This window comes from Sus scrofa, chromosome 17, assembly GCF_054392235.1.
Source record: "Sus scrofa isolate SSC_HxYL_T2T_F1_AM1 chromosome 17, Sscrofa_HxYL_maternal_Yorkshire_Landrace_v2.0, whole genome shotgun sequence".
Lineage (NCBI taxonomy): Eukaryota > Metazoa > Chordata > Mammalia > Artiodactyla > Suidae > Sus > Sus scrofa.
Window position 1 is genome coordinate 35,615,049 of NC_139399.1, and position 12,718 is coordinate 35,627,766.

General features: G+C 46.9%; 1 protein-coding gene across 8 annotated transcripts in view; it reads left to right on the forward strand.

Annotated features, from left to right (window-relative positions):
* The window catches only part of CFAP61 (cilia and flagella associated protein 61), a 292,210-nt gene that overhangs the window by 199,525 nt on the left and 79,967 nt on the right, over positions 1 to 12,718 (forward strand). For all 8 annotated transcript variants that reach the window (XR_014832901.1, XR_014832904.1, XR_014832903.1 and 5 more), the window contains one exon: positions 6,003 to 6,208. Coding sequence is in view for 5 of the 8 variants with exons in the window: in XM_085004564.1 (XP_084860690.1) it covers positions 6,003 to 6,208 (206 nt within the window). In the remaining 3 variants the exon portion in view is untranslated. The remainder of the gene's footprint in view (positions 1 to 6,002; positions 6,209 to 12,718) is intronic.

A 12,718-nucleotide genomic window follows, 5' to 3' on the forward strand; every position in this document is an offset into this window, starting at 1 on the left:
TCAAAGAGAGTGAAAATAATCACCTCTGTGGCAAAAAGCAAGCACACGGCTTCGGGTCTGGGACGTCCGTCCCGACACCCTTGTTCTCCTGCCCTCCCTGAATGACACTGGAACAGCATCCAGGGGAAGCAGAAGCTGTGTGTGCTGAGGGGTTGGAGGGACAACCCCTGGGTTCAAGGTAACCAGAAAGGGGACAGTGCAGTTGGTCAACTGGCGAGCTCCTCAGGTAAGAGTCTCTGACAGATGGTTCCAAACTAGTGTTTCTTGTCACCTGGAGGGTTTCCTTTCCTATGTGTCATGTTTGCTCTCTTGGTCAGTCAGTGAGGGAGACACAGGAAGTTGCCCACGTCCATTCCCATTTTCTTACCCTGAATATTTTTGAAAGATAACAATCTAACTTAAAAAGGGCACATTTCCTAGATTTCCTTGAGAATGAGGCCAGCCACATGGCAGGTCCTGGCCAGTGAGATGTAGGTAGAAGCTATTGGAAAATCCTTTAAGGGGGAGCAGACCCAAAATGTCCCAGGCTCTGGCCTCCCACCCCCTCTCTTCAGGAAGTCAGAATCCCAGCTCTTCCATTGACTTCCATAGACTTTGGACAAGTTCTTTCACGTCCCTGGGATTATTAAGCATCACATACAAAGCAACCCTGACTTCAAGGAATAAAACAGGTGACCCATCAGTGGTGGATGTTGTTGATCATAGTTCCAGATAAATAATGAAACCTGCTTCTTCCAAGGAAGGGACCGATGCTGTGTGTTTAAAACGTACTCCATTTGGGCCTTTCCCAGATTCTTGTGGTGTGTCCTGCATACATGGTCCGAGGCAGAATGTTCTTACAAATAAAGAAATGATCCCCGTGAGTGGTGGTCCAGTTTCCATCACTGTGGGACAGAAAGCGATGTGAAGCAGCCATCTGATTCTGCTCAGAGATTCTTCACGTTAGGGATTTGGACAGGACACAGTGGGAATGGCTTGTCTCAGCTCCCCAGTGTCTGGAGCTCGGCTGGGAAGACTAGAAAACTAGGACTGATCGAGTGGTTGGGTCCTCTGAGGGCTGTATACTCATAACTGGAGGCTGGTCACTCACCTGGGCTGGGAGGACTTAGCCACAGGGAGTCCTGACTAGGACATCATGCCTGGGCTGTGTCACCTGGGTTTCCTGTATCATCTAGGCTCTCTGTGTCACCTGGGCTGTCTGTGTCACCCGAGATTCTGCGTCACCTGGCTTCCTGTGTCACCTAGGCTTCCTCACAGCATGGCAGTCCCAGAGTGGCCAGACTTCTGACATGACAGCTCAGGTACAAGTGTCCTTAACAGCAAGCTAGAAGCCGTGTTGCCGTTTATGGCCCAGCCACTCTTGTGGCCATCTTTGGAAAATGGAGTCCACCATCATTGAGGTGGAGCATTGGCTAAACCCGATGGGGCCCAGATGTGTGCAGAGGCTGGACACTTAGGCCGCAGTAGTTGAAGACCTGGAACCAAAGAGGCTCAAGAGCCAGGAAATCCTGGACTTGGTTTCAGACGGAACCGATCCTTCAAGGGCAGTGTGTGATTTCTGACATGCAGTGTCATTTATTTATGAACCACTGGCTCTCTCTTGGTTTAAAGTCAGAGGAGGAGCCAAAGGGAGTTTTAGATAATGAGAGTTTTAATAAGAATGCAACTTGAATCGCTTCTTTGGCTGGTGCTGTGACAGTATTTGAGCAGGAACCCTGACTGTAATTAACAGCTCTGCCAGGTGGGCCTCCTTTTTAATTAGTACAGAAGATCTACACAGATTTTCTCCATTTTAGTCACCAAGAAAAATGTAGGATGGTTCCATGGCAATCTTTTGAGGTTGGCATTAATTCGCTTAAGCACAATTGTTGCCAAAATGGTCAGGCAGTTGCCTAAATATTGCCAGTGGATGGAAAATGGAGCTCATGGAACAATATTTCTCCAGAGAAAGTGAATAACTGTTCTCACAACAACTGTAGTACAGACAAACCTCCTCGAACTTTCCCAGTGCTCACGCCTCAGGATCTTTAAGTCGGAAGATGCCTTAGTAATTCACGGGGTAACCCAACAAAAGGAAGAAAGGGGACCCCAAGTCGTCTCTGCAATAAGCTTATCCAGATTCCCATCCACATGCTTTGTTGGCTTATACTCCATGGAATAAAGACATTTGTCACAACACCCTCTGCCTTGGATACCATTAAATGTAAAATTGTGTGCTCCTCATGGGAGCTGGGAACCTGGCTTCTCACACGCCAAGTCTGACGACTCCTGGGTCTTCCATTTGGCGTGAATCCTGCAGCCATATTCCAACCTTTGTCAAAGTCAGGAAGGAATTCAAAAAGTTAATTGTATTCGAGGAAACAAAAAAATGAGGAAAAAAAAAGAAAAAACCCACTCTAGAACCAGTTACTCCATCAAAATTGTGAATTCAAGATCCAGACTTCCTAATAATTCTCTCATACGCTTTAGAGAAGAAACTAGACACCTCCCACAGAATCATAAAGTGTGTGAAATCGCCGCTGTTACTACAGATCCCTTCATGGGGTGGCCAGAAGCTGCTGGAAGTCCTGGTTTGGTAGAGGATTTTCTGTGAGGCTTGGAGAAGGAGGTGTGGACGTCACTGGATTGTCCCCATCTGCCAGCAGCAGAGCTAGGAGTGACCTGGGTGGTGTAGCCAAGTCTGCCTGACCCCACGGGGCAGCGTGTCCAGGGAACCCACCTGTAGGTGACTTGTCATTCATGTCAGTGCCAGCTATTTCAATGCCACATTCCCAGGAGCGCCCCTGGTCACGCAAACACCATGCCAGATCCATCAACAACGGTCGTGGTCACTTCCAGAGTTAAGACTAGCTATCTTGCCACAGCATGGCTGCTTTCTGCCCTGTTTAAGGGTTAAAACACAGAGAGCAACTCAAAGATTGCAATTCAGTCTTAATTAAAGAGTTCCTATTATGGCTCTGTGGGTTAAGGACCTGATGCAGTCTCCACAAAGATGCGGGTTCAATCCCTGGCCTCATTCAGTGGGTTAAGGGTCCAGTGTTGCTGCAAGCTGCAGTATGGTTCACAGATGTGGCTTGGATCCAGAATGGCCATGGCTGTGGCGTAGGCCAGCAGCTGTGGCCCTGATTCAACCCCTAGCCTGGGAGCTTCCATATGCCACAAGTGTAGCCATAAAAAGAAAACATAAAAATAAAAAAATTTTTTAAAAGACCCAGGAGTTCCCATTGAGGCGCAGCAGAGATGAATCCGACTAGGAACCATGAGGTTGCAGGTTTGATCCTTGGCCTTGCTTAGTGGGTTAAAGATGTGGCATTGCCTGGAGCTGTGCTGTGGGTCACAGACGTGGCTTGGATCTGGCGTTGCTGTGGCTCTAGCATAGGCCAGAGTCTACAGCTCCGATTAGACCTGTAGCCTGGGAACCTCCATGTGCCACAGGTGCGGCCCTCAAAAGGCAAAATAAATAAATAAATAAATAAATAAATAAATAAAAACAAATAAAAATAAAAAATAAAAGACCCACTCCTTCCCCCTTCCCCCACCCCAAATAAACAGACCCGTGAGGACCAGTCATTGGAAGCAATTCTGAGGACACAGCCCGGGTAGAACAGGCTGACCTTGGAGGGGACGTGATGCTGAGATTCTCAGAAAGCAACCTGCCTGGGCCCAGAGGAAACTTGTCAAGACACCACCCTCAGAGTCACTGTGGCCCTTGCATGGAGGTGCTTGGATCTCCCAGATCAGCACCCCCGCCCTTGATATGACAGCCACTTGTGAGCAAAGAGGTGCCTTCTTTCTTTCCTCCCTTCTCTCCTTCCCTCTTTCCTTCTTCCTGGCTCCTTCTGCTTCATTTCATTTCTCTCTCAATTTGGTGACCAAAAGTCCAATTCCTTACCATAGCACAGCCACAACACTTAAAAATAGCTTTTTATAATTTTAGAAGCCATTGACATTTTTTGGCCACACCCACGACACACAGAATTTCCTGGGCCAGGGATCAAATCTGCGCCACAGCAGTGACCCAAGCTGCTACAGTGATGATGCTAGGTCCTTAACCCACTGAGCCTCAAGAGAACTCCATAGAAGTGACAGTCACTGTTTAAAAAGAGAAGCAACAGAGAGGCAAATGAACAGGAAGAGAAACAAAAATGACCCAGCCTGTCAACCACAGAAAATGGCCATTGATGTTTTCTTCAAATGTTGACACAAAAACAAATAAATGATGCTGTGTATTTTTGTAAAAATAGAACAATTCTGTGCAAACTATAAAATATTATAAATTCTCCACTGTACTTCTGTAGTATAAAGTGTACTGGGAACAGATTTCCCTGTTGTGAAATACAGTTTATCAAACATTTCCAGAGGATGCCTTGCACCTCCGTTGTGTGGAGGTACCACTGTTTGGTTAGAGAAGACTTTCCTGCGTGTTATTTATTTATTTACTTACTTACTTACTTTGTCTTTTTAAGGTCGAACCCGAGGCATATTGAGGTTCCCAGGCTAAGGATCGAATCGGAGCTATAGCTGATGGCCTGTACCACAGCCACGGCAACATCGGATCCTTAACCCACTGAGCGAGGCCAGGGATTGAAACTGCATCCTCATGGATGCTAGGCAGATTCGTTTCTGCTAAGCCACAGCGGGAACTTCCTGAGCTTCCTGAATGTTTCTTTTAATAAACTGCCGTGGAGGAGGATCTGCACTCTGTCTCCATCCATCTGCATGATGATGGGCCTCCTGCACGTCCCTTGAGGCGCTGTCCCCCTCCCCTTTCCTAAGCTGCGTTTGTTCTGTCCCCCAGTCTCATGTGCATCCTTGGGACTGGCCCAGGACTTACCTGCCACCCCTCCTGTGGGGTCTCACCTTGAGCCTTTACAATGGGCCGATTCCTCCTCAGGGCTTCGCCGCATGATACCCCCACACCCACCAGTTGCTTCAGTTTACTTAAAAATCCAGGTAAACCTTGTGTCCTTGTTTAAACAAAGTCCTCAGCGGGTGTGCAGGACTCAGTAAATGTTTGGGATCAGTGCTATCCAACTTGCCGTGGGTTTCTAAATGCCACGTTCAAGTTCGGAGCAGAAGCTTAAATCCATGTGCACTCAGGAGAGATTTACTGAACATTACTGTGTACTGAGCTCAGAGTCCAAGGCCAAGTGTAGGTTCAGCCACCACCAGCCAAACCCACATTTGTGCACCAAGGTCCTGTTTGCTGCTGCGGAGCCAGGGAGAAGCGTGTCCCCCTGGCTCGGTGGGTCAGTGGCCACCAGGGGCTGAAACAGAAAAAGTGGTCATGACTGGAGTAGAGAGGCATCTTTTTCTTGTCATCCGGAGTCACATGGTGGCTCAGCCAGTTTCTAGAGGACATAAGCCATGAATCTGCACTTTTGACAATTTACAAACTAACAAGCAGCCCACAGAACATGGGTGTGTACTTCCCGTGCACTTGAACCTTCTTCCTGGGAACAGACTCGATCAAACAGTGGAACTTCCCCAGACCCAGCTGTCAGGGATTCACCTTTTCCTTGTTTCCTTTATTTCGGTAAAATTTCAAAAACTGAAGTTCTGATCACCTTTGACTAGGAGGCTTTTCGCAACATGATGCTGTGAAAAATTTAAGAACGTTAACGGTCTTAGGATACCTCGCAGGAGAGAATAAATCCAGTTCCACATCCTAGCTGTACAGAGGTACTGAATAATGGAGAATTGGCCGTAACCTAGCAACTAATTTAGAAGCATGGACCGATGCAATCACAGTGTAAAATATCCTGAGGAACGTGGAGTCATTAAGTCCAAACACCTGGTTTCTGACACGCCACTTATCCTCAGCTGAGTTTCGTCAATCCCTGTTACTGTGATTTGCAACAGGCGACGATAGAGCCTGTTACATTTGAAAAAGAAATTGCTCTAAGAAAGTTCCCAAAGTCCAGAAATGTTTCTAATGCTGTTTTTTTTTTTTTTTTTTTTTTTTTTTTTTTTTTTTTTTTTCTGACCGACTCCCCTGCCAGGGTTCAGAAATAGTCACAGGTAACGCGAGACATGGGACCTACTTCCGGATCCACATCAACAAGTACAAGATGGTGGAAACCATCACGTGCTTTTCCAGAGCGCCCTTCCCTGCCTCCAACTACATCCGCTTGTTCGGCCAGCACGAGCAAGTCCTGAACAACCTGTGTGCCCGGTACGAAGATGGGCTGGTCCCGGATCTCTACAGGTAGGCTGGGCATGGCCCTGACCCCTTTCACGTTTGGTCTGGTGAGAGAGGGATGTGGTTTGTGATGCGGAAGCAGACAGGAACCCCAGGAAAGTAGCTCGGTCGAGATGTCCTTCTCGGGGGGGAGGATGGAGGCCACCGGCATTGGCCAACGTGTGGGGAGTCCCACAGAGAGGTGCATGGGCGCTTGGTGTGTCCATGCAGGGCCCCTCAGCTCCTCGTCTGGGACCCTCAGCCCCTTGCAGATTTGGGTCCCAGACACATCCACGCACAGCCTCCACGCCACAAATGGTATTCAAGCCTCTCTCCACCCCGGGCTGCTAAAACAGGGCTCAGAAATTCCAGAGGCAGATTTGGGGGCAGCATGTGGAGGCACCTGGTCCCAGTGGGAATCCCACACCTCGGACAGGCTGTCCGGGACCCTGACCTTCTTCCTCACGGCATATGCTCAAGCAGAGGGGGCGGCTATTGGCCTAAGACATGGGGAAGAGACTTCTGCTCTGGCAGGTAGGTTAGCCTGGGTGGTCTAGATCCCAGTCTTTTCAAGGTCAAAGACACTGTCATCCTATACCTCTAGGAAGGCTAGAACTTTAGAGGAGAAAGCTACTTCTGGACCCAGCCTAGTGCTTAAAAGAACCTCCCTCTATCCACAAAACAAGATGATGGCCAATGCAGATACAGGATGTAAGTCATAGAACCGCAGGGTCCTCTGTACCGCTTCCCTCTTAAAAATGTTCCCAAATGGCAGAATACATCATACAAACAAAAAAGTAGTAAAACATGTATGCCCTTAAAGGATGTTAGTGTTAGAAATCTACATGCCTGCCACCTAGGTGAAGAAGTAATTCCTTACCCGTAAGCCCCTCTCTGACCTCACCCTCTCTGTCTCCGTGGAGGTCACCATTGTTCTGCAGTTTGAGTTAATAACTCCCTTTCTTTCCTGCAAAGCAGGGTTCAGCAAACTTTCCCTGTAGAGGTCTGAATGGTAAATACTTTCAGCCTTGGGGGCTATGTGACTGGCTATTTGTACTGGAACAGGTGCCAGGCTAACCCTTGTTTTAAAGACGTGCCACATCTATGGGATTTCCTGAGTGATGTGCTCTTTTGCTTTGCCTACTTCTGAAGTGATTCAGCAGTGTCTGGAAAAAGCCAACATTCTGTCTGTGACAATACGTGTAGCTGGAGTTTGTGCGTTTTCCTTGCTGCATAATATTCCCCTACACAAATGTGGCAGCTCATCCATCCATTTCTCTCTTGATTGATATTCAAATTGTTCCCATTTGGTACCATTACAAACAGCGTTAATGGGCATTGAGAGAACGCCTCATGTGCAAGAATTTCTCTTGGGTGTACTCGTGGATGCCAAAATGTCCCCAAGGCAGTTGGAATGATAACAGCCATCTGTGACCCATCTGTGAGGGCCCTCTGCTGCCCTGTTGGTCCTCTGCACTGCTCAACTTTAGTATCTGGCCATCCTGGTGGTGTGGAAACGTGTCCGCCCAGGATTTTAACATTTCCTCCCCAATTTCTAATGCAATTGAATGCCTTTTCATTTGTTCCCGGGCCTTGCATCCTGGTTTCAGGGGCAATGTCTGTCTGTGACATTTGTCCACCTTTCTCTGGGGTTGTCTTCTCTTACTAGGTAACAGGAACTGTTTATCTACCCTGGATACAGACTTGGTTGTTTATCCTTCATATGTCTTCTTCCATCTTGAGTTTTCTCTTCTCATTTTCTTTATGGTTATCCATGAAGAGATATCTTGATTTTTTTTTCTTTAAGGGCCGCACCTGCAGCTTATGTAGGTTCCCAGGCTAGGGGTCTAATCAGAGCTGTAGCTGCTGGCCTGCGTCACAGCAATATAGGATCCGAGCCACATCTACCACCTACACCACAGCTCACATGAATGCCTAATCACTGACCCACTGAGCGAAGCCAGGGATTGAACCTGAGTCCTCATGGATGCTAGTAAGATTTGTTAAATGCTGAGCTATGACAGGAACTCCAATGTCTTGATTTTACTTGCAAGTGTCTTGGATATTTCTGTCCCTTTGCTCTTCCAATGGTTTTACAGTAAACTTGTGAGGCTCCTTAAAAAGTTGCACAGTATTTGATAGGAAACACATTAAACCTTAGATCAATTAGGTGATAGTCAATATCTTTGCTATTCAGCTCAGTATCACAATAGTTAACCCTAGCAGGGGTTAGGCTGCCAACTTTCCTCCCAGTCAAAAATCTGAGTATAACTTATAGTCTGCCCTATGTCCGTGGTCCTGTATCCTTGGATCCAACCAACTGCTAATCAACCAAGCTCGGGTTGTGTAGTACTCTAGTATTCACTGTTAAAGAATCTGCATATAGGGAGTTCCCGTTGTGGCTCAGTGGAAACAAATCCAACTGGTATCCATGAGGATGCGGGTTTGATCCCTGGCCTTGCTCAGTGCGTTAAGGATCTGGCATTGCCATGAGCTGTGGTGTACGTCACAGATGTGGCTCAGTTCTGGCATTGCTGTGACTGTGATGTAAGGGGGCAGCTGTAGCTCTGATTTGACCCCTAGCCTGGGAACTTCCACATGCCGTGGGTACGGCCCTTAAAAAAAATCAAAGAATCTGCATATAAGTGGACCCATGGAGTCCAAACTGGTTCTGGTTCAAGGGTCAACTGTATAGGTCTTGATTTACATAGGTCTCTTTAATATCTTTTAATAAGGGTTTATAATTTTCTCAACTGATGGCTTGCATAATTTTTGTTTTATATGATCCAAAGTGCTTTCTACTTTTATTGCTGTTGTAAATATCATTTTCTTATTGATTGTTGCTATATAGTGTATAGAAACACACTAACTTTTTGTATGGTTTTGTATTCTGCAAATTTGCTAAACTCCCTCATTCATTCAAATAATTTACCTGTAGCTTCTTTTAGATTGTCCACACAGAAAAATTATGTCCTCTGCAAATAACAACAGTTTTGTTGGTTTCTTCTTCTTCAACCTTTGTAACTTTTTCTTGTCTTATTGCACTGGCTAAGATTTGTGGTTAAATGTAGGGTAGAAGTAGTGAGGGATGGTACTTTGACCACATTCTTCATTTTAAAGGAAATTTGTTCCATATTAAGTGTGTGACATTTGCCATACATATCTTTGTAGACATCCTTTATCAGGATAAGAAAGTTCTTTTTATTACTGGCTTTCCAAGCAGCTTTATCATGCACGGATTTTTTTTTCAGGAAGAGTGCTTAACTTCTGAAATCTTTTATGTCTGAGGACCTCTTCCTATATGTTTCCCATTATAAACTATATTTTGATAAAGTATGGAATCCTTTAGAATCCTTTAATCGTAGGCTTTCACTCCTCAAATCTGTGTAGACTTGACTCTGATATGTGTTTAAAATAAAGAAAAATATGGCTATTTAGAAAATGAATTCATTTTTTCCTTAGCTTGTGGATAGGATTTTGTTGCTCTCAATCTTATGCAAAGTATTTGACTTAGAGGGGAAATCAGTTGGGTGTCAAAGACAAATTTAGGGGAGTTATACACTGAGTCTTCTCTGAAAAGAAAATGTTTCCATGTTTGACCAAATTCAAAAGCCACAGCCAGTTTGTTTTTCCCTGAGAGGAAGAGATGCTGAAACAGACGGACTTTGTGAGCTTGAGACCACTGGTCAGGGTACAGCTGTTAATTGATGGCAGTTATCATTGTAAACGTTCATTTGATTTGCTAGGGGTGATATTTGGGATGGCAAAATGGGACAACACTGGATATTGGGTCATTTCAAGTGACATCTGTAAGAAAGGGGGCAGGAAGTTGGTGGCTGGTCATCAAAGGGGTTGCTGGTCTTGTTCTAATGTGGTGCCCAGGGCGCCTGTGGGAGTACCAGTCCCTCCCGGACGTGTGTTAGCGTGTATGTGCAGCTGCGGCCACGTTCTTTTCAAGTGCCCCACAGTGCTGCCAGGCCCCATGCGGAGTCTTGGCCCAACACCGCTCACCCTGTCTGTTGTCAGAATGCCTGGCAAAGCCCTCTCTGAGCAGGCAGGGCGAACGCTAGCTGATTTTGGCTGAGATATGACGACCCATTTTTTCCCTGACCTCGGCAGCACTGGTGCCATCTTTTGTTCAAATCCACTGCATCTGGGGGCGCTTTCCTCCAGGCTGGGAGCGCTGACTCTTAACCAGTGATCTGTCTCCCTTGAGACGGACATCTCCTCGAGGTCACGTTCCCCTCTGGGTTCAAGGATACCCTCTGGATCCTTTCCCTCCACTTTCTTCAATCTGTTCTCACCCCACTGAGAGCCAGAAAGAGGAGGCGCTGGCGGCACCGGCGGGAGTGGTGGCAGCCACGCAGGCAGATGCACAGAAGCCAAGGCCACCCCAGCCATGGCTCTGGCTGCCTGTGGACGGGCTTGCTTGGAGCCGTTAGAGGACATGTGGTGGTGGCCAAGCAGCCACCGTGCTACCCAGGCCGACAGCTGTCACAGGACAGCAGTGCAGCTGAGGGTCTGGCGCCCAGGCTGGCTTGGACTCTACCTCTGTTCTGTCCTTTGTTGTCATGTTGGCTGGCCGGTGTGAACTGCGGTGGTGAAGAAAAGAAATCCATAGAATGGATGGGCAGTGAGATCCTACTGTGTCCAGTTTCTTGGGATAGAACATGATGGGGGATGATATGGAAAAAAGAATGTGTGTGCGTACTATGTTGTGCAGCAGAAATTGGCACATTGTAAATCAACTATACTTTAATACAAAAATTTAAAAGATTCACCAGTGGTGACTCTGTGTATGCATGTGTGTATTTGTGTGTATGTGCCTTTGTGTGTATGTGTGTGCGAAGAAGAGAGGGAAATAAATGGATGGGCTGACTGTCAAATTATCACTTTGGACAAAGAATGGACCCTGTTTAATCATCTGTTCCTTTCTGAACCAATCAGCATCGCAAGTCATTAGCAACTGTGTCGAAATGGATTTCTCCCCAACCTGCCCCTCAGAGCACCTGTGTCCCAGTGTCCCAGGCACGGGTGCACACACCTGCCACAGCCTCCTGTGAAGTCCCCGTCCTGGGTCTTCCCTGCTCTCTGAATTCGGCCTCACCTTTATCTGTCCCACTTAGCAGTGGCCTGCGGAGAATGGCTCTTGCCCACCGAGTTGCTCGCCCTTAGCCTTATTAACAATCTGTAGCATCCTTTATCCTCATGGTGTGAATAGGTCTTGCCTTAGGGCTTTGTGTAAGCCCATCAGATACTTCTAAACCTTGATTAAATCACCTCTTTTCACATCCTGATGTATTCAGCTCGCAAAGGCTGCCCGCGCAGGCCCTCTCCCCACATCATCCTCCTCCACACGGCCAAACCAAACGCTCCAGCAGCCTGTTTTTAGTGGGTAGGTACCACTCTGCACAAGTTTCCAAATGGGCTTGAGCAGGCCCCTCAGTGGGCTGCCATTACTTTTCTGAACTGCACACTCCAGAAGTGACTCCCCCAGGAAGCCTTTCCTGGGGGAGACTTCCATGTGCAGGAGCCACCTCTGTGTGCAGGGGCCACCTCCATGTGCATGTGTCACTTCCATGTGCAGGTGCCACCTCCATGTGCAGGTGTCACCTCCGTGTGCAGGTGTCACCTTCGTGTGCAGATGCCATGTCTGTCTGCCACTGGCCGACACCACCTCCTGATTCACTAACTAAACCCAATTGGACTCATTTAATCATAACTGTTTTTCAGTTCTTCTGTAGTCTGTGGCCTTGTGCGTGTATGGTAGAAAAATCCCACACTAAGTTCTAAGTGCCCATGTTTCCAGACTTACCAGAATTTTCTGGATCTCTGACTGCCCACCCCAACTTGTCATGCATGTTTTTTTGTACACACGTAAAATTGATTGGATAGTAGTTCTCCCAAAATGCAGGCTTTCCTGCTGGCCAATATTTAGCCACGGACCTGCCTTTCTGTAGACCCTTTAAATCAGTGTTCCTATCAGTCTTTCACTTCAGGTAATGCCAATTTCATTTGATAGCCTTATAAAGGATCCTTTTTCAAATGATTTGTGAAAATCAAAGTCCATTCTCTTCATTTTGCTTCTCGTCATTTAACTCTATCCATCCACCCTCGGGCAGATTTGCACATTGGGGCTCCTCACGGGCCATTTGCTGGCATCCAGGAGGCACCCTCTTGCCCACTGATGTTTCTTATGTGGTCACATTGCCCATGAGGCTGAACCTGTATGTTGGAGCATCCTCGTTACTCAGATGATCAACCCTAGGTCTCAAAGTATAGACCAATGCTGGGGCCAGATTCCACCTCACACAACGTAGGCCTATTTTTATTTGTAATATTGCTCTGATGAAAATACTAGGGTTAGAGACAGGATTAAGATGGCGGAATAGAAGGACTGGAACTCAACTTCTCTCCTAAAAACAACAAAATTCACAACTAAAGGCTGAGCACTCTTCACCCAAATGGACCGGAAATCTTAAAAAAGACATCCTACTCCAGAAGAAAAAGAGGAGGACACATCAAGAGGTAGGAGGG